Genomic DNA, 20,264 nt, shown 5'->3' on the forward strand with positions numbered 1-20,264 from the left:
AATCACATAATCCACACAAAAAAATACATAGCTTCTTCAGGCAACTCCAAATAATAATGATAATAATAATAATAATAATAATAATAATAACACCTACATGAACTTCTAACTTGTTGTCTCTTGAGGTCTCTGGGTGAGACTTGGATCCAACTTGTACAAATGCAAAACAAAAGTCAAACATAAAATAATAATAATAATAATAATACAGTAACCATAAGAGCATCACAGCAAACCACAGCATATACCCAAGGCGCACAGAGCTGCGCTCGGTAGTGAAAGCACGTTATAAAAATAAAACTACTGAACAATAATAATAATAATAATAATAATAATGGTTTCAAATTTTGGCACAAGGCCAGCAACTTCAAGAGAGGGGCTAAGTCCATTATATTGGCTCCAAAAGGGATGAAAGACAAAGTCAACCTTGGCAGAATTTGAACTGAGAGAACATAAAGACAGACGAATTATTATTATTATTATTATTCAAGGCAGTGAGCTGGCAGAATCGTTAACAAGCTGGACGAAATGCTTTGCGGGATTTCGCCAGTTGCTATGTTCTGAGTTCAAATTCTGTCATGTTCTACTTTGTCTTTCATCCTTTCAAGTGTCTAACTGGTACTTGTTTTGTCGACCCCCCCCCAAAAAAAGGTAATGTCGACTTCAGTGGAAATTGAGCTCAGATTATAAAGACAGATGAAATGCTCCTAAGCATTTTGGATGGCACAGTAACAATTCTGTAAGTTCACCACAATGATGATGATAATAATAATAATAATAATAATAATAATAATAATAATAATTGATAATGATGATAATTTAGTAGTTGCTTTTCCAGTAGTTCCAATGAAAGTGTCTTGAGATGTTGTCTTCAGGGAACTAAAACAAACCAAACCGTTTATTATCTGAAACAGATACATAAATAAATAAATAAATAAATGAATGAATGAATGAAATAAGGGGGGGCTGTGAAACTGAACCAAGGGGTTGGCAGTGGCGGGTGGGGGCGTGGCCGATGAATTTTAAGCATTTAAATTAATTGCCCCTGAGCTAGTTAACATTATTACTTCTCTTAAGATTTTTCGCTAGACTAAAGTTGGCAGAAAACAAAAGAACGGAAGCAGAAGAAAACTTGGAAACATGATGATGATGATGATGGTTACAGTGATGGCGGTGGCGATTATTGTGGTGGTGATTATTAAGGTGTGGGTGATGATGATTGTGGTGGTGGAAGTGATGATTATTATAGTAGTGGTGATTGTTGTTGTGGTGACAGTGGTGGTGGTGATGGTGGTGGTGGTGGTGGTGTCAGGTATTGTGCAGTAGTTGTGATAGTCGAGTATATTAGAAATGATAGTTCTGGCGGCGACACGGAAGTAGTAGTAGTTATTTCGGTGGAACATAGAACAGTGACTATGGTGATGGCAGTTGTGGCAGTAGTGGTGGTATGGGAAAAAAAAAAAAAAAGTGCCCCAGCATGACCACAGCTGCATGGCTGAAACGAGTGAAAGAGTACAGGGCAGTGTGTAATTTGCGGGAGGTTTGGCTGCTATTTCTAGCGGTCAGGTGTCCACATATACGTCCCTTCATCAGTTTGTAATTGCGTTGGTGTTGACATCGGTGGTGGTAATAGCAGAAAGGTGTGCGGAGGTAGGGAGTGAATGGGGGGGAGGGGGCGGGGGTCAGGAGCACCAGTTCATTGTAACCACGGATGACTGGATTCGATTGGATGCCTTTCCAAGAAGCTGATCATCCAGCTGTAAAAACACCTGTTCTAATGGAACCTGTCATGCAGAGAGACATTGCTCTACCATTCCAGGTTGTTGTTGGTGGTGGTCGTGGTCGTGATGGGAGGGGCGGGGATAAGAGGAAAAACGTAATAGCTTTTATTGCTTGTTATTCATATTTTTGTTGTTTTATTTTTGTTTTGATAATAAATTAACCCTGTGGCTGTGTGGTTTATGAAGTTCGTTTCCTGACCACACTGTTTTGAGTTCAGTCCCACTGTGCGGCACCTTGGGTGAATGCCTTCTACTATAGCTCAGGGCCACTGTGAGTAGATTCGGCAGACAGAAACTGAATGAAGCTTGTCATTCGGTGTGTGTGTGTGTGTTTGTTTTTGCTCCTTTTTACCTTTTTTGCATTAGATATAGAAATGAGCATCACTGACACACAGGTGGTGACTCATTTCCAGATTTCCATGCTGTGAGAAAAATACGACCTTGCTTGCTTGGAAACAGGTGAAGGTTGGCAACATGGAGGTCATCCAGCCATAGATAATCTGCCTCAATGAATTCCATGTGTCCCATGGAAGCAATGGACAAATGGTTATTAAAACAATAATTTACCATTATTATTATTATATTTTAAAAAGGATTGACGTAACCTTTCACAAAGGTAAAAAGTCAAGACAAAGAGCCCGATTCGATTGTAAGATATTTTATCAGTTGAACGATATTTTTCTCAACAGTACATCTGTCTTGGTCAAGTTCAAAATAAGAAGTGATAAAAATTCAAAATTACAGAAATTTAAACGTAAAATATGAATGAAAGCAACCAGCTGGAAGTAGCGAGGAGGGGTCAGGGATGATTATTAAGGTGATGATGATGATGATTGCGGTGGTGGTGGTGGTGGTGGTGATTAAGGTGATGGTGATGATGTTGCTTAGACCTCTTTCTGAAGCAGATTCAAAGCAGCTGTATTTCACAAATAAAACTGAACCTCACAAAGCCATTATTTTGTTGTTTTTACATGAATCGCTACCTAGTTATCACCCCACTTTTCTTCAATGCCCCCTTGGAACCTTCCACTGCCCCCCATCCACTTTGAGAACCACTGAGCTAGAAGAATCATTAGCATGCTTGGCAAAATGCTTAGTGGCATCTTATCCGTCTTTGTGTTCTGAGTTCAAATTCCACCGAGGTCAGTTTTGCCTTTCATTCTTTTCATGATTGATAAATTAAGTACCAGTGAAACACTGGGGGTTAATGTAATCAACTAGTCCCCTCCCCCAAAATTTTGGGCCTTGTGCCTTTAGTAGAAAGGATTATTATTATGAAGGTAGCAAGCCAGTAAAATCATTAGTGTGTTGGACAAAAATACTTAGATGCACTTCTTGCAATGTTTTATGTTCTGAGTTCTAATCTTGGCTAATTTTGCCTTTTATTGTTTCATGGTCGATAAGGGGTTGTTGTTGTTGTTGTTGTTGATCAGAGTTGACCTGACCCTAACCAAGGTCATATGTGTCTGTAACAGCACCTTGGGGTTGTTATGTTGTATACTGTAGCCTCAAGTTGATTTGGGCTTTGAGTGTGTGGAGGAATTTACTTGATGGAAACTGGATGGAAGCCCATTGTGTACATTTTTGTGTGTTTGTATGGGTGGGGAGAGAGAGGGTTTCTGAATGTTTGACACATGAATTTTGATTACAATATGTATGATTATAAACAGCTTCCAGTATCTGTTCACACACATGCACACACTCACATTCACACACACACACACACACACACACACACACACATGCTCACATTCACACACATGTGCACAGGTACACATTCGCACACAATTATAATTGTGGATAAATTGCAAATTAGCATCTCTCATTGAAATAAAGAACACCTGATTTGAATTCTTTATTCTTATTGAAAAGCTAACAATTATTACCAATCTTTGGAAGATATTTGCATTTGTATTCTCTGGGCATCTTGCTGGAATCAGACTATCGGTAGAAAAACAGCCTTCACCCACCTTGTACGCCACTTCACATCATTCCAAGCCAATGGGCATTTTCTAAGTTATGTTGTTACCTTGAATGTTCTATAGTGCATTCTGCTCATGTCTAACTCATTAAGTTCTTGTCTTATACTGATTTATTTATATTATTTATATCCTAATTGTTAGAAGCTGTATTTCCTTGTGTGTGTGTGTTTTTTTTTTCTTTTATTCTTCACGATACTTTCGTCTTTAATTAAACTGGTATCTGCAATCTCCTTGTTACTGTATTCTGCTCTGTGTCCAGGCTGGATGTTCTACTTGCTTTAAGTCCAAACCAGCCGGATCCAGCCTCTCACGCTTACCCTGCAATGTCATTCTGAAAGTAAACAATCACATCGTTTGAAATGCTGAAGCTACAAGATCATCCATGATTAATTCAAATCGATGTGGATAAATAGGCATATGATTTTTTATACAATAATCTGAACGCTAAAGGGTTAAGCTAGGGAAACACCAATGAGAGACAGATATACAAATTGATGGTGGGGGCAAAAAGTGAGACAACAAATGCAGAATCTGTGGTGAAATATCAATGGAGATTCAGGATAATACATGTGTATTTGTGTATGGTAGCTGTGGGTTTATATCTTTTACAGCCTTCATTTGATGCAGGTCTGTCCTGTTATTTGTATGACTCAAGGATATTAGTTCAGACAGTTTGGTCACGGTGCTTGATTTTTTTTTTTTTTTTTTTTTTTTTTTTTACCCTGGCTGTGTGGTAAGTAGCTTGCTTACCAACCACATGGTCCCGGGTTCAGTCCCACTGCGTAGCACCTTGAGCAGGTGTCTTCTACTGTAGCCTCGGGCTGACCAAAGCCATGTTAGTAGATTTGGTAGACGGAAACAGGCCCGTCGTATATATATATGTATATTTTGTGTCTACTCACAAGGCTCTGATCAGCCTGGAGCTATCATAAAAGACTACTGCCCAGATGCCGTGCAGTGGGACTGAACCCAAAACCACATGGTTGTAAAACGGGCTACTTAACCACATAGACATGCCCAGATTCATTTTCTTTAGTTATTCTCTTTTTTTTTTTTTTGTCTCATTTCTTTTGTAATTACTATACAGAGATTTAGAGTTGATCCTTCATAGCATCTTTATTTTGTTTCTGTTTTTTTTTTTTTTTTTTTTTTTCCTATTTTGGTGCAGATTCATTCCCTTCAGAGTTGTGGCTGTAGACTTTTAAAATAGCAATAAGCTCCCATCAGACTGAAGTCATCCATGTCCTGAATTTCATTCCCAATTATCTTTCTTCTCATTAACTACATTCCTTTGAAGTTAATATGATTCATTTATTTCTCGTCTTTTTTGTAAATATCTTAATGTTTCGTATGCATCTGTGGTATTTGCGAAAAGCTAACGTGTCCGTCGAATTCAAATGAGATATCGACCAGAGGGAAAAGTAAAACAGCATTTTAAAAAGAATTGATGGCGTTGACAGTTATTTTTAAATGACTACTTTTATTAACATATAAATATGTCTGTGGGTGTGTGTCTGTATCATTTTTGGTATCATTATTTTGTAACAGCCATTTTTCCATGCTTGCATGAGTTAGAAGGATTTTGTTGCGGCAGATACTCTGTAGTTGGGTGCCCGCTCTTCCTGTCACCAACTCTCACTTGTTTTGAAACAAGGGGATATTTCTTCGTGACCGGACATGTGCTTCATGAAGATTGGAAACCTGACACTTCTCGTATGATAGTGACACTCATTTACAACTGTCATGTGACATCAAGGTATGGAGGCACACACATGCACATAAATATATCATCATCATCATCCTCATCGTTTAACGTCTGCTTTCCATGCTAGCATGGGTTGGACGATTTGACTAGGGACTGGTGAACCGGATGGCTACACCAGACTCCGATCTGATCTGGCAGAGTTTCTACAGCTGGATGCCCTTCCTAACGCCAACCACTCCAAGAGTGTAGTGGGTGCTTTTACGTGCCACCAGCACTGGATAATAAAATGGATGGTTTACACCTGGTAGCTTACTGGTAAAGCATGGTCACTTTCATGAACCAGTTGTTGAGTGTCTCACCTGTGAGGGATCGATGCTAGATGTGTCAAAACAATTGTCGTGATTAATAGTAAATTCTCTTTTATTCCATCTTCCATCTTTCATTTGCCAAATATATATATATATATATATATATATACGTATGACATGGTTATCGTACCAAATTCTTCATTATCTTCAAAATTATTGAAACAAAAAGAGTGCATTTCAAATGAAATATGGTAGCAAAGGAATTGAGGTATTCTTGCATGCATAAATATGAACTTTGTTTTTACAAGTTTTACATATTTCTATAGATTTTCATCAATTCCATCAATATAAGCCCCTCCCCTCTCCTATAGCTTCCTGCCCTCCTTGTAATACTAATCTTTTCCTCTCTTAACCCCCCCCCCTTTTTTTTTGTATTCTTTGATCTTTTTGTTTTTTATGCTCGTTATTTCTCGTTAAAAAAATATACAAGACAAAAAGGAAATAAATTATGTTTCTTTTTTTTTTTGGTTACATTCTGTATAAATGTTTACGTCTTGTACTTTCTCTTGCGACTGACAAATAGCTACCCTCATAATAATTAAAAACAAGAAATGGAAACGTGAGAGAAATATTAGAGCTTTCTCATAATTAGCAGCTTGTTTATCTGTTTGTGTATTTCTTTACACATTTGCACACACACATATGTGTGTGTGTGTGTGTGAATCTCGTTATGCAAGCATGTCTAAGTGTCCATTTGACTGACTGCTGTACGTCTGAATGTGTTTCGTTTCCATTCATGATTTTTGTTTCATGTTTTTCCATCAATGAATATGTGAATTTCCTTCATACGTGTGTCCATGTGTGTGTTTTTATTGGGCATTACATATAAATAACTACATTCAAAGTTATGTGTATGAGAGGGTGTGTGTGTGTTTGTTTTTGTGCCTTTGTATGTCATTGCATTCAGTTATTTCAATTAGAATGTGATTGTGTGCAAACAAGCTTCTGTTTGTATTTGGATCTTTGAGTTTATTATATTGTGTGAATCTTTTTGCTTTAAATATCTTCATTCATTCTTAGATTTATGCTTTTGATTATGCACAAGCGTGCAAGACTTGTGTAAGAATATATTTCGTGTTTTAGAATCATCATCATCATCATCATCATCGTTAACGTCCGCTCACAAATGTGTCTGTGTGTTTGTGTAAAATATGAAAGAATATACTTCTTCGTTTTAGCTTTTTTTAGTATTTCTTTTTTCTTGTGTATACATGTAAAGATATCTCTGCACATTTTGATTTTCTATGAATGTATATTGATGTGCATACATCTATGTGTATATTAACTAAGCATTTGTTGTATGTGTGTATAAAGTTGTTTGGATTTTTATCTCCCCCTCACCCAGATTTCAGGCCTTGTGCCTATAGTAGAAAGGGTTATTATTATTGAGTGAGAGAGTAGTACATGCCATCAAAGTGACACTGGGGTACAAATATATGAAGCCCAATATACCCATCATGACTACCCGTCTGATAAGGGTACACCAGGTACATGCATCACAACCACATGTGCGCAACATGGTGATCTCATATCAACAATGCATAACCTTGCAAGTGGAGCTCTGTTAAAATTTTCTTCTGATTGAGTCGACTAATTACTATCATTAATAAGGCGGCAAGCTGGTAGAATCGTTAGCGAACTGGATGAAATGCTTAGCGTTATTTCGCTCATCGCTACATTCTGAGTTCAAATTCTGCCAACGTTGACCTTGCCTTTCATCCTTTCAGGGTCAAATAAGTCCCAGTTAAGCACTGGGGTTTGATGTAATTGACATATCCCCTTTCCCAAAATTACCACCTTTATAAACAAAATTTTGAAACCATATGGCTCCGGGTTCAGTCTCACTGCGTGGAACCTTGGGCAAGTGTCTTCTACTATAGCCTCAGACCGACCAAAGCCTTGTGAGTGGATTTGGTTGATAGAAATTGAAAGAAGCCCGTCGTATATATGTATATATATATATGTTAATTAGCTATACAATCAGATAAGTGACTTAAAGGCTGAAAGTTTCATGGATTGCATTCATCAGATGCATTAAAACTCTCAATCCTTATTTACTTGTGTAACTTTGCAGCTGATTAAAATATAAATGTATGTTGTGTGTGTGTGTCTGTCTGTTTCCTTGTGTGTGTGTGTGTGTGTGTGTATGCTCTTATATATTCAGTTCTGTTTCTCCCATTACATCAAACCTATACACACACATATATGCATTCACACACACATATGCATGTAGACATACACACACATATACATATGCTCACACACGCACATATATATATATATATATATATATATATATATATATATATATATATATATATATAAAAGAGACCACTAAGTGGTATATATATATATATATATATATATATATATATATATATATATATATAAGCAATGTTAATTCTCTATATGAAGTATTAACAGTAACTGCACGATAAAGTGTAGTATATTGCCACTTAAGTGTGGCTGACCCCTAGGGGTGGATGTTACTGTTGCTTTTAGCCCCAGGAGGACATCTCCTCCAGCTGGCTTATCGACACACGACTGTGTCCTGTTTGCCAAGGGAGTTATCCCTCTCACCTCGGCCAGCAGCACGAACGTATCCGGATTTCAGGGTTATTTCCCTTCGTCGGCGTTCGACAGCTGATGACCTTGGTGAGAGAGACAAATCTGGCAAACCTTATATCTTCTTTTCCAGTGGCATTCTTCACTGATATTGAAAAGGTGAAAACAAGCAATGTTAATATATATATATATATATATAAAAGAGACCACTAAGTGGTATATATATATATATATATATATATATATATATATACATCAACATGGAACATGAGTGTTAAATGGTGATGATGATATATATATAGAGAGAGAGAGAGATATGTTGACAGCTTGTTTGCAAAAGAGAAAGTTGGGGGGGGGGGGTGATTGAATCAATTAATTGTTTTCAGTTACAGCTGTTGTAGCAACTGGTGATAATTTTCAACAAATGAAGACAATATTGTCAAAGAGAAAATAATTTTTTTTGCAATCTTCCCTCTACTATTGTCTACTGTTTCTTAAAGGGGCGAAACGCTATTAAAGACCACTTCTTCTGCTGAAATGATACCATTTAATAAACGGTGTTCCACCGCAGGTTGTTGTACCAAATTACCATTGTAGGAAGGATGATTGCTGTTGTTGTTATTGTTATTATTATTATTATCATTATTTTTATTATTATTAAATTGGTGAGCTAGCAGAATCATTATCATGTCAAGCAAAGTACTTGGAGGCATTTTGTCTGTCTGTACGTTCTGAGTTCAAATTCCAGCGAGGCCGACTTTGCTTTTCATCCTTTTGGATCGATAAAATAAGTACCAGTTGAGTACTGGGGTCAGTGTAATCAACTTGCCCCCTCCCCAAAAATTTCAGGTCTTGTTCCTATAGTAAAAAGGATTATTATTGTTTTTATTATAATTATTAAATCGGTGTGCTGGCGGAAGCATCAGCATGCAAGGTGTAATGCTTTGCAGCATTTCGTCACACTTCAAATTCCACCGAGGTCAACTTTGCCTCTCATCCCTTCGGGGGCAATAAACTAAGTACCAGTTGTGTTCTGAGGTCGATGTAATCAACTATCCCATTCCCTCCAAATTTCAGGCCTTGTGCCTAGAGTAGAAAGGATTATTATTATTATTATTATTATTATTATTATTATTATTATTATTATTATTATTATTATTATTGTTGTTGTTGTTGTTTTTGTTATTAATAAGGCGGCAAACTGGCAGAATTGTTAGCACGCCGGACGAAATGCTTAGTGGTATTTCGTCTGTCTTTACATTCTGAGTTCAAATTCCACTGAGGTTGACTTTGCCGTTCATCCTTTCAGGGTCGATAAATTAAGTACCAGTGAAACACTGGGGTCGATGTAATCGACCAGTCCCCTCCCCACAAATTTGAGGCCTTGTGCCTCCAGTAGAAGGGATTATTATTATTATTATTATTATTATTATTATTATTATTATTATTATTGTGACAGGCTGGCAGAATCATTAGCTAACCGGACAAAACTCTTAATCACATTTCACCTGTCTTTACAATCTGGGTTCAAATTCCACCAAGGCCAACTTTGCCTTTCATCCTTTAAGGGTTGATAAAATGAGTATCAGTCCAATTCTGAGGTCCATATAATTGACTAGGCCCCTCCCCTCAAAGTTTCAAGCTTTGTGCTTATTGTAGAATGGTTTATTATTAAAGCAGCGAAAGGCGGCAGGCTGTCAGAATTGTTAGCACGACAGGCAAAACGCTGAGTGGTATTACGTCTAATTTCATGTTCTGAGTTCAAATAGTTGCCAAGGTGGACTTTGCCTTTCATTGTTTCAGAGTCAATAAATTAAGTACCAGTTGAACACTGGGGTCGATGTAATCGACTAGTCCCCTACCCCCAAATTTCAGGCCTTTTGCCTTTTGTAGAAGGGATTATTAAGGCAGAAATAACAGTTAAATTTCCCTCAAATCACATTCTAATCATTTTAAGAAGCGAAAGTACAGATTGAATTATGTAGTCATAGATAAACTATATCGAAATGGAAAGAAATGGGATGGTCATGCCTGGAACATCTTTAATTAATATCCAAGGGATGAGACGCTGGGCAAGCTAGAAATAGCAGTAAAATTTCCCTCAAATCACACTCTTATTGTTCCATAACATACAGAAGTACAGATAGGATGATGTAGTTCCAGTTAAACTTTGCCAGGGTAAATAAGAATAACGAGGGATGGTCATGGCTGGAACGCCTCTAATCAATGTCCAGGCTGAGTTAGGGCTTCAGCAACATCGATGTTCCCTTCATGCAGCATGAATAAACACATCGATAACATCATTATCGTTGAAATTGTTGGGTGGCGGATACAGAAAGAAAATAAGTTTTGATCAATAGAAAATTACTCCACCACCACCACCACACACGTCACACATGCTTCTTCCCTCTCTCTCTCTCTCTAAAGGTCTATCTATCTATCTATCTGCCTATCTATCTATCGCTTCCAATCTTGTTGCATATGTCAGTTAATATGTTTAATGTATTCTGTTTGGTTTTTGTTAAGAAAATTATTACACGTTTATATATATATTATTCATTTATATATTTATTTATACACGTATGAATATCTATCTCTCTATCAGTCACATATATATATATATATATATATATATATATATGTATATGTATGTATATATATATATATAGATATATGTATATGTATGTATATATATATATATAGATATATGTATGTGTGTGTTTATATATATATATATATATATATATATGTGTGTGTGTGTGTGTGTGTGTGTATATATATGATGTGGTGTGTGTTTATGTGTATATATGTGTGTGTATGTACATGATGTATGTATGTGTTTCTATACTCACATTTTCGTGTGTATATTTGTGCGAGTGTGTGTGTGTGTAGCTACATAGATATATCGACAAGGTATTCGCTCTCGTTTATACCTTTATATATATATTAGACATATTTTTACACATACACACATATATACAAATACATATGTACGTGTGTGTGTCTATAATATATATATATATACATACATACACGCATGTATATGTGTATATAATGACATCTCACATCTTGATGAGAGTGTTGAACAGCAGAGAGAAAGCTGTAATATTATTGAACAAAAAAAGAAGAAATCATAGCATGCTTAAAGAGAGAAAAGAAGTGGGGAGGGGAAAGGGTAGGACAGGGTAGATGCACGGGGGGTGGAGGGAGAGGGGCGAGCAGGTGAGGCGTGGTGGCTGTAGGAGGGAGGGGTGCTGTAACCCATTAAAAAAGCATTTGTGTACAGCGTAATCAAGTTTCCGTGCATATTTATTTATTTTATTATTATTATTATTATTATTATTATTATTATTATTATATTTATCATTGTTGTTGTTGTTGTTTTTATTGCTTTCCATTTATGTGTTTTTAGCCTGTTTTTTTTTTCTTGTTCTTTTTTTTTGGTTCTCTTTTTTTTGTTGTTGTTTCTTCAGAATTGCTTCTCCGCCGACGCCAGTAGGGGTTTTTGTTTGGCTGTTTCTGTTTAATGTGTGCGCACCACACCTTACCTCTGCACTCTCCGTTCTTATTGATGTGCATACAAAGCACACCAAAAAGAGCATTGACATTTGTATGTGTGCATCATGTATGTGTGTTGTGTTTGCATTTCGGCATTTATACTTACATAAATGCACATTTTAGTTATTTATTTATATATATATATATATATATATATATATATATATATATATATATATATGTGTATATATACACACATACACACATGAATATTTATAGATATGTATGTGTGTGCATGTATACATATATACATGCACACAAACATGCATTAATGCATGCGTGCATACAGGTGCTGGAGACAATCACATGCTTCGGTGCATAAATAGCATGTATGATTATGGTTTTACATAGAGAAATATGGAGAGAGAGAGAGAGAGAGAGAGAGAGAGAGAGAGAGCACTCAAGTAGTGAATCGAAACACTTGTAAGTGTGTGTGGTGACATTGGTGGGTGGCGGTTCTGGTTGTGGGGTGGGATGAGACTTAGTGTCTCGGCGCTATTGTTTGCAGAATCGAAGGTGAGGATCTGAGGTATATTCAGTCGGAAAGTATGGATTTAAGGGAGAGACTTAGTGCTCTCTCTCTCCCTCTGTCTTTCTTTCCTTCTCTTTTTCCTTCTCTCTCTCCCTATCTCTCACCCTCTCTCCCTCCTCCCTCAGTTACAGATGCGCACATATACGCATCTTTCCACGCATGAATTCAAAAACCCATACATATATCCATATATATACATCCATATATGTGTGTGTGTGTGTGAATATGTGTGTATATTCTTCTTGGCACTCCGTCGGTTACGATGACAAGCGTTCCAGTTGATCTGATCAACAGAACAGCCTACTCGTGAAATTAACGTGCAAGTGGCTGAGCACTCCACAGACACGCGTACCCTTAACATAGTCCTCGGGGAGATTCAGCATGACACAGAGTGTGACATGGCTGACCCTTTGAATTACAGGTACAACAGAAACAGGAAGTAAGAGTGAGAGAAAGTTGTGGTGAAAGAGTACAGCAGGGTTTGCCACCATCCCCTGCCGGAGCCTCGTGGGCTGTAGGCGTTTTCGCTCAATAAACACTCACAGCGCCCGGTCTGGGAATCGAAACCGCGATCCTAAGACTGCAAGTCCGCTGCCCTAACCACTGGGCCATTGCACCTCCACTTATACATACACACACACACACACAGATGATCTTTTGTAAGACTTGAGATGGTTAACATGACCAGTTTTTGAAAGAAATAAGCAACCACATTTTTCAAACCTCTAGCAATTTACGTTCTCACTAAGGTTCTGACAAAAACCCCACTAAAACTAGATGCCTTGTGTTCTTGAGCAAAACGCTTCATTTCCTGTTGCCCCAGTTTACTCAGCTGGCAAAAGTGGGTAAGCTTGCAATGGACTGGTGTCCCATCCAGGTGGGGACATCTATTCGCCATGGAAACCAGGCACGAATCAAGAAGGTAACTTTACCTTTACTTACCTCTATTTTACTGCCCCTCTAGCACTGGTGCCCATGTATTTTGACTGTCTTCTGGTGACACTAGTTGGGATGGGGGTCTACCGACCACTTTGGGCAGCACTGATTTACTAGCGAAAATATGGCTTTGTAAAGAATTAGGGGTTCCATTCTAAAAGTGTCTGTGACAGATTTGAAAAATTTACCCAAAGCAAACGGACAATCAGAAGCTGGTATGGTAGCTCTTTTGCACTAAACGCTTGCTTCTAAAGAACTTAGTGAACTCTGCTAAATGCACCGAAGGACCAGGTGGTGGTTTTAAACTAAGTGTCATATTTGACTTTTACTTTATCTCCCTGTACCTCTCTCTCTCTCTGTCTATCTATCCATCTATCTATCTATCTATTATCTGTCTCTCATACATATTCATGAAGTAATAACTTGTTTATTGTATGAATTAACTGACCAGTGTCTCTTGGAAGTATATTTGCATAAGGCCTGCATTTCTAGATCATTAGAGATGAATAATTAATTAGAGAGCGTGTATATCTCTGTGTGTTTGTAAAGATGTGTGTATGTGTATACATATATGTATATGTATATGACGTGGCTATGGGGGTTAAGATGTTTTGTTTTCTTTTTTCCAATCATGTGGTTCAGGTTCTATCCTACTGTATGGCACCTTGGCCAAATGAATTCAGTTGGATGGAAACTGTTTGGAAACCTGTTGTACTGTGTGTGCATGATTCCATTTTATCACCCAAAATACAAACACAATCATCATCATCATCATCATCAGGTGTTAAGTTTATGCCTGTAAATATGTGTGTGTGTGTGTTTGTATATGAGTACACATACCACCAGGCACATATACAGAAGAATTATTGTTATTGTTGCTGTTGTCTCAGACAGTGTCTGGCATTGGTAATCTCGCAATTGCTTTTGGTGTCAGAGGAAACCTTTTGAGTTCTGGTTTTATGGTTTTATGCTCTCTCTCCAAGGACAAGGGTCAGAGTTCAAGTTCTGGCGAACAAATGTCATTGCCTCCTCCTCTTCATGTCTTTTCCTTTCCCTTCTTCTGTTCTTATTGTACTCCTCTTCCTCCTCCTCCACCTCATCATCATCATCTTCAGTAGATGGCCAAAGTTTCTCTTCCCACTTGGAACCAATTCCCTTTCATTTAGTCTTTTAGAATTATTGAGATTAGTACAAGCCATGCGATCATCATCATCATCATCATCATCGTTTAACATCTGCCTTCCATGCTGGCAGGAGTCTGCCAGGCAGGAGTCTGCCAGGCAGGAGTCTTCCAGGCAGGAGTCTTCCAGGCAGGAGTCTGCCAGGCAGGAGTCTGCCAGGCAGGAGTCTGCCAGGCTGGAGTCTTCCAGGCAGGAGTCTTCCAGGCGGGAGTCTGCCAGGCAGGAGTCTGCCAGGCAGGAGTCTGCCAGGCAGGAGTCTGCCAGGCAGGAGTCTGCCAGGCGGGAGTCTGCCAGGCGGGAGTCTGCCAGGCGGGAGTCTGCCAGGCAGGAGTCTGCCAGGCAGGAGCCTGCACCATGCTTCTGTGTCTGTTTCGGCACAATTCTTATAGCTGAATGCCCTTCCTAACACCAACTACTCCAGAGTGGGCTGAGTGCTCTTTACTTGGCACAGGAGAGGTCTTTTTTCAGGGATGGTTTTTACAGCTGGATGCCCTTCCAAATGCCAACCATTTTACAGTTGCCCCTGCACTAAGACAAGGAATCTTTGAGAGTGGAGAGGTGACAGATGATGAATGGTTAGAGCAGAGTATCAACCCCGGAAGGATGAAAGGCAAAGTCGACCTTGGCGGAATTTGAACTCAGAACATAACGGCAGATGAAATGCCATTAAGCATTTCGCCTGGCTTGCTACCGTTTCTGCCAGCTCGCCATCTTATAATAATAGTAATAACGACAATGATAATAATAATGATGATAATTATCATTATTATTATCATCATCATTATGCATGGCTCTTTTCTTTACTTTGAATGTTTCAATGCTACTAAATACAAATTACTTGCAAAAACCAATAAGACAGGAAGTGCATGCAAATGAGCACTTGTGAATGTGTGTGAGTAGATCAATATCTATGAGTGTGTGGTGTGTGTCAGTGTCTTGGGAGTGTGTGTATGTGTGAATGAATGTCCATATTGTGTAAATGTCCCTGAATGTGTGTGTATGTGGGGTGGGTGGCGTCATTGTTTAGTGGTATGTTTTTTTGTTCTATATATGTATATATAAATTATATAAACATATATACATATACATACAGACACTCATATATGCACAGATATACATGCGCATAGATGTGTGTGTGTGTGTGTGTATGGATTATATATATATGCATGCATATATGTATGTATTCATATGTGCATATGTGTGAGTGTGTATACATATATATGTTTGTACGTGAGTGCAAATGAATATGAGTATGTATGCATGTGTTCTTGTAAATATATATATACAAATATATATATATATATATGTATGGATGCTTATACATGTGTGTGTGCGTGTGTGTGTGTGTGTGTATGTATACACACATACACACACACAAACATACCCACATAGATAGTTATTATCATTGGGGTCTAATTCACTTAACACAAATAAGTACCTAAGTGTTACTACTTATTGTTCTTTCTCTCTGCTATTGTTCTGATGTTTCTGCTGCTGCTGCTGTTGTTGTTGTTGTTGTCCACACTATTGCAGTTACTGCTCTTTTAGTGTCTTTTGTTCTCCTTCTTCTTCTTGTCATACTTGCTACATTGTCGATTAGTTCTGGTTTGTCATCCTTATTGAACCCAACCTAACCTATAACACACGGCACAGGCTAAAAAAATCCACAATCCCAGGTAACTCATATTCGTATCTGTGTGCAGTAGTCAGTCCACAGGAGAGGTCACAGGAGAGTTTTATATGCATTATACTCTCTTTACTCTTTTACTTGTTTCAGTCATTTGACTGCAGCCATGCTGGAGCACCACCTTTAGTCGAGCAAATCGACCCCAGGACTTATTCTTTGTAAGCCTAGTACTTATTCTATCGGTCTCTTTTGCCAAACCGCTAAGTTATGGGGACGTAAATACACCAGCATCAGTTGTCAAGCGATGTTGGGGAGACAAACACAGACACACAGACATACACACACATATATGCATCACCCCCAACAACAACAACGCTCCCTTCAGAACTACCAAAATTGCTGCCGCCGCCCATTGTTTCCTCTATCACCACCGCCACCACCACTACCATCTCTACCACTGCCAGTATTGCTTTCAGAACCACCAAAACCCAATTTCCCCGTTGTTTTCCTCCGCTTGAGTGGGGTGGGCAAGGGCCCAGGGAGAAAATGAAGAATCTGTCTTTGAGGATCTGCAGTTGATTTATTGAAATTTTGATTCATGTAGACAGTTTTTTTTTCTTCTTCTTCTTCTTTCTTTGCTTCCATTCCACACTCTGTGGTTCCTTGCATGCAATCACCACCAACATGCAAATTTGCAAATACACATGCATACACTCACATACACACACACACACACACGCACACACCTATCTGAAGCGAAAGCCTTCTTGTCCCTTCTTTAATTTCTCTTGTGTTCTTCATGTCTGATCTGTCTATTTTCTCTACCCCCCCTCTCTCTCTCTCTCTCTCTCTCTCTCTCTCTCTCCATTTTTTCCTCTTCTCACCCTCTGCCATTGCTCTCTTTCTCTCTCTCTCTCTCTCTCTCTCTCTCTCTCTCTCTCTCTCTCTCTCTCTCTCTCTCTCATCATTTCTCTACTCATACTTCCTCTCTCTACTCTCTCTCTCTTCTCACTCCTCCTCCCTCATATCACCCACTGCCTTTTTTCCTATATTGCTTCAGGCCTTTCTACCAAAGAACAGACATCTCTCTCTTTTCCCCGTCCACTTTGTCTCCTCTCCAAGACAATAAACACGACAGACCAGACCCGACCAGACCCGACAACTTCCGACCAGACCTGACCAGACAGAAACCAAGAAAGTAGCCATTGCCAATTTTTCATCAGCGTAATGGATAAAAAGAAGTCACTTAGTTTCTTTTTCCATTTTTCATTTACTAATTGTTATTGATAATTAATACTTAATTAGTTTGTTGGGCTTTTGTATTACCCCCCCACCCCACCCCCTCATTTGTTCTACTCCTTCGTATCATTCTGCCATCTCTCTCTCTCTCTCTCTCTCTCATTTTCCTGTCCACTTATTCTTGTTCTCTTCCCTCTCCCCACCACCTTTTCTATTTCTTTCCATCTATTAGAACTTCTTGCTCTCTCTTTTCTTTTATCTCTCCATCTCTCCTCTATCTCCCCCATCTCTCCTCTCTCTCCCCTCTTCTTTCTCTCCTCCTCCCTCAACCCTTTCTTCCACTGTCTCACCATTACAGTATCATTATACCAACATTCATGACAAACATTATCACATGACAAGAGAATTCAATCATAAACTACAACAACAACAACACCACTTATATTAATGACAATTTCAAATTTTTTGTCCCAAGGCTTGCTATTTCATGGGAGAAGATAAGTTGATTACATCGACCCCAGTATTCAGCTGGTATTTATTTTATCAGCCCCCTAAAGAATGAAAGGCAAAGCTGACCTTGATGGAAATTGAACTCAGAACATAAAGACAGACACAAAATGCCACTTAGCATTTTGCCTGGCATGCTAATGGTTCTGCTAGTTTACCTTCTTATTAATAATAATAATAATAATAATAATAATAATAATAATAATAATAACAAGAGCACTCAGAGAGTGCAAGCCTCCACCAAGGCAACACCAACGTTCTCTCAATGATTAACCGGAGATGATTTTTAAAATGAGAATATCTGAAATAAACTCGACTGCTCTCACAGACGAGAATACTAAAAATGAACCTGATTGCTCTCAAAAATTAAATAAAAAATCAGGAAAAATAATCCAGAATCCTTGTCCAGTACTGGATTGATTTCCAAAGTCTAACCACACAGCCACTCCTGCATCTTATTCATTTTTTTACTTTCAATATTTCTGGTTACGAAGAAACCCAATCCTTACATCAAACATGTGACCACATAGCAGTCAGGGGCAGTGGTGTAAGGCTTGGAGTTGATACATTTTCTATCCTTGTTGTTCGTTTGGCCCCATTATTTCTGCGACATTCTTTCTCAAAAAACAGTTTGGCTGCTGTTCATTCATCCTACTTTATACATTTCTTGTATTTAATAAACTTGCTTTCAATTCTGTTGTAAACAGTGACTGTCCATGTGTTTTAAGTTTTTATTTATGTCTCTTTTTTTGTTTTTTGTTTTTCTCTTGTTGCCCATGCTTGTATGGGGTGGACAAATATTTATTTGAGGCATTCTTTTACACCCAGATGTCCTTCCTAATGCTAATCCATTACCTGTTTTGTCTCATGTGAGGGTTCTCTTATTCTACACAGCCTCAAAGCCACCAAGTGCTTGAATGACAATATTGCCTGCTGCATTTTTGTGCAAGCAATTGCAGATGTAACATTCACACACACACACACACACACACACACACACACACACACACGAGAACAGTGAACTTAATACGGGGACTGGAAAATCCAACATTCAAGACAGCAAATTTTACATTTTCTGTCTGTCTGTCTGTCTGTCTGTCTCTCTCTCTCTCAGCTAGAGAGATCATATGACCAACAGAGAGCTATGCCAAAGCCTGCCTCGGCTGTCTGACACCATCCAGCAGAGAAGGTTATGTTTTGCTAGCCATTGCGACAGAGCTGGGGGCCAAGAGTTTTGTAAGTTTTTAATTTTGGTCACCACCGGGAAATGACTGAGGCAGAGGAGGAGGAATGAAGATCTTACCAAAAATGCTCAGAGATGATACTGGCATGAACTCTGATCCTGAAGTCATGGTCTTGATGGGGGTACAAGGACAGTTGGAAGCAGAGAGTGAAGGGGTGTTATAGTTTCATCCGTGGATGACAATTGGTGATGATGTTAGACGCTCACACAAAGCCGCTATGGGGTCTTCTTTCAATGTCCATCTATGATATCAACCTGCAAGGCTTTGGTTGGCCCGACTTATATTAGAAGACCTTTACCCAATGTGGGGCACAGTGAGACTGAATCCCAAATCTCCTAATTGGGAAGCAACATACTCAACTGCAAGGCATGCCTTTACCAAAAAGAAACTATCAATTCTGTCTTAGATATTCGTAGATTTACCAATGAAACATTACCAATTCTGTTGTCAACACTTGCAAAAAAAAAAACCTCATTAATTTAGCTATGAACCCTGATGTATTAATTAAACTCAAAGACTGTAACTCATTATTATCTTCATTTCTCTCTATTGTAGATGTTCAAAGAAAAAGCCATAGACGTCGGAAACAAACTGCTCCCAGCATTTGATACCCCGACCGGTATACCTCAGTCCATGATCAACCTTAAAACGTAAGTACTTTGTGTTGCTTTTATTTATTTATGTTTATGTATATATATATGTGTGTGTGTGTATATGTATACATATATGTGTGTATGTATATTTATGTATACATGTGTGTATATGTATGTATACATATACACATGTATACAAATATATATGTGTACATATATGTATGAATGTATATGCATACATATGTGTATGTATGTATGTGCATACGTATATATATATATATATATATATATATATATATATATATATATATATATATATATATATATATATGGGAAGCCATCATGTATCTGCAACTTCTGAATATCAACAACAGATGTTTTGCATTACTACATGAGGGAGAGAGAGAAAGTTCCGGTAAGCCCTGCATTCTCCTGAAGAACTCTTGTCT

General features: G+C 38.2%; 1 protein-coding gene across 1 annotated transcript in view; it reads left to right on the top strand.

Moving 5' to 3' along the window:
- Positions 1-20,264, top strand: part of LOC106870512 (mannosyl-oligosaccharide 1,2-alpha-mannosidase IA) — a 332,727-nt gene that overhangs the window by 285,985 nt on the left and 26,478 nt on the right. The window contains exon 5 of the mRNA XM_089365686.1: positions 19,778-19,872. Within this exon, the coding sequence (XP_089221812.1) occupies positions 19,778-19,872 (95 nt within the window). The remainder of the gene's footprint in view (positions 1-19,777; positions 19,873-20,264) is intronic.

This window comes from Octopus bimaculoides, chromosome 18 (assembly GCF_046866305.1).
Source record: "Octopus bimaculoides isolate indiv1 chromosome 18, ASM4686630v1, whole genome shotgun sequence".
Taxonomy (NCBI): Eukaryota; Metazoa; Mollusca; class Cephalopoda; order Octopoda; family Octopodidae; genus Octopus; species Octopus bimaculoides.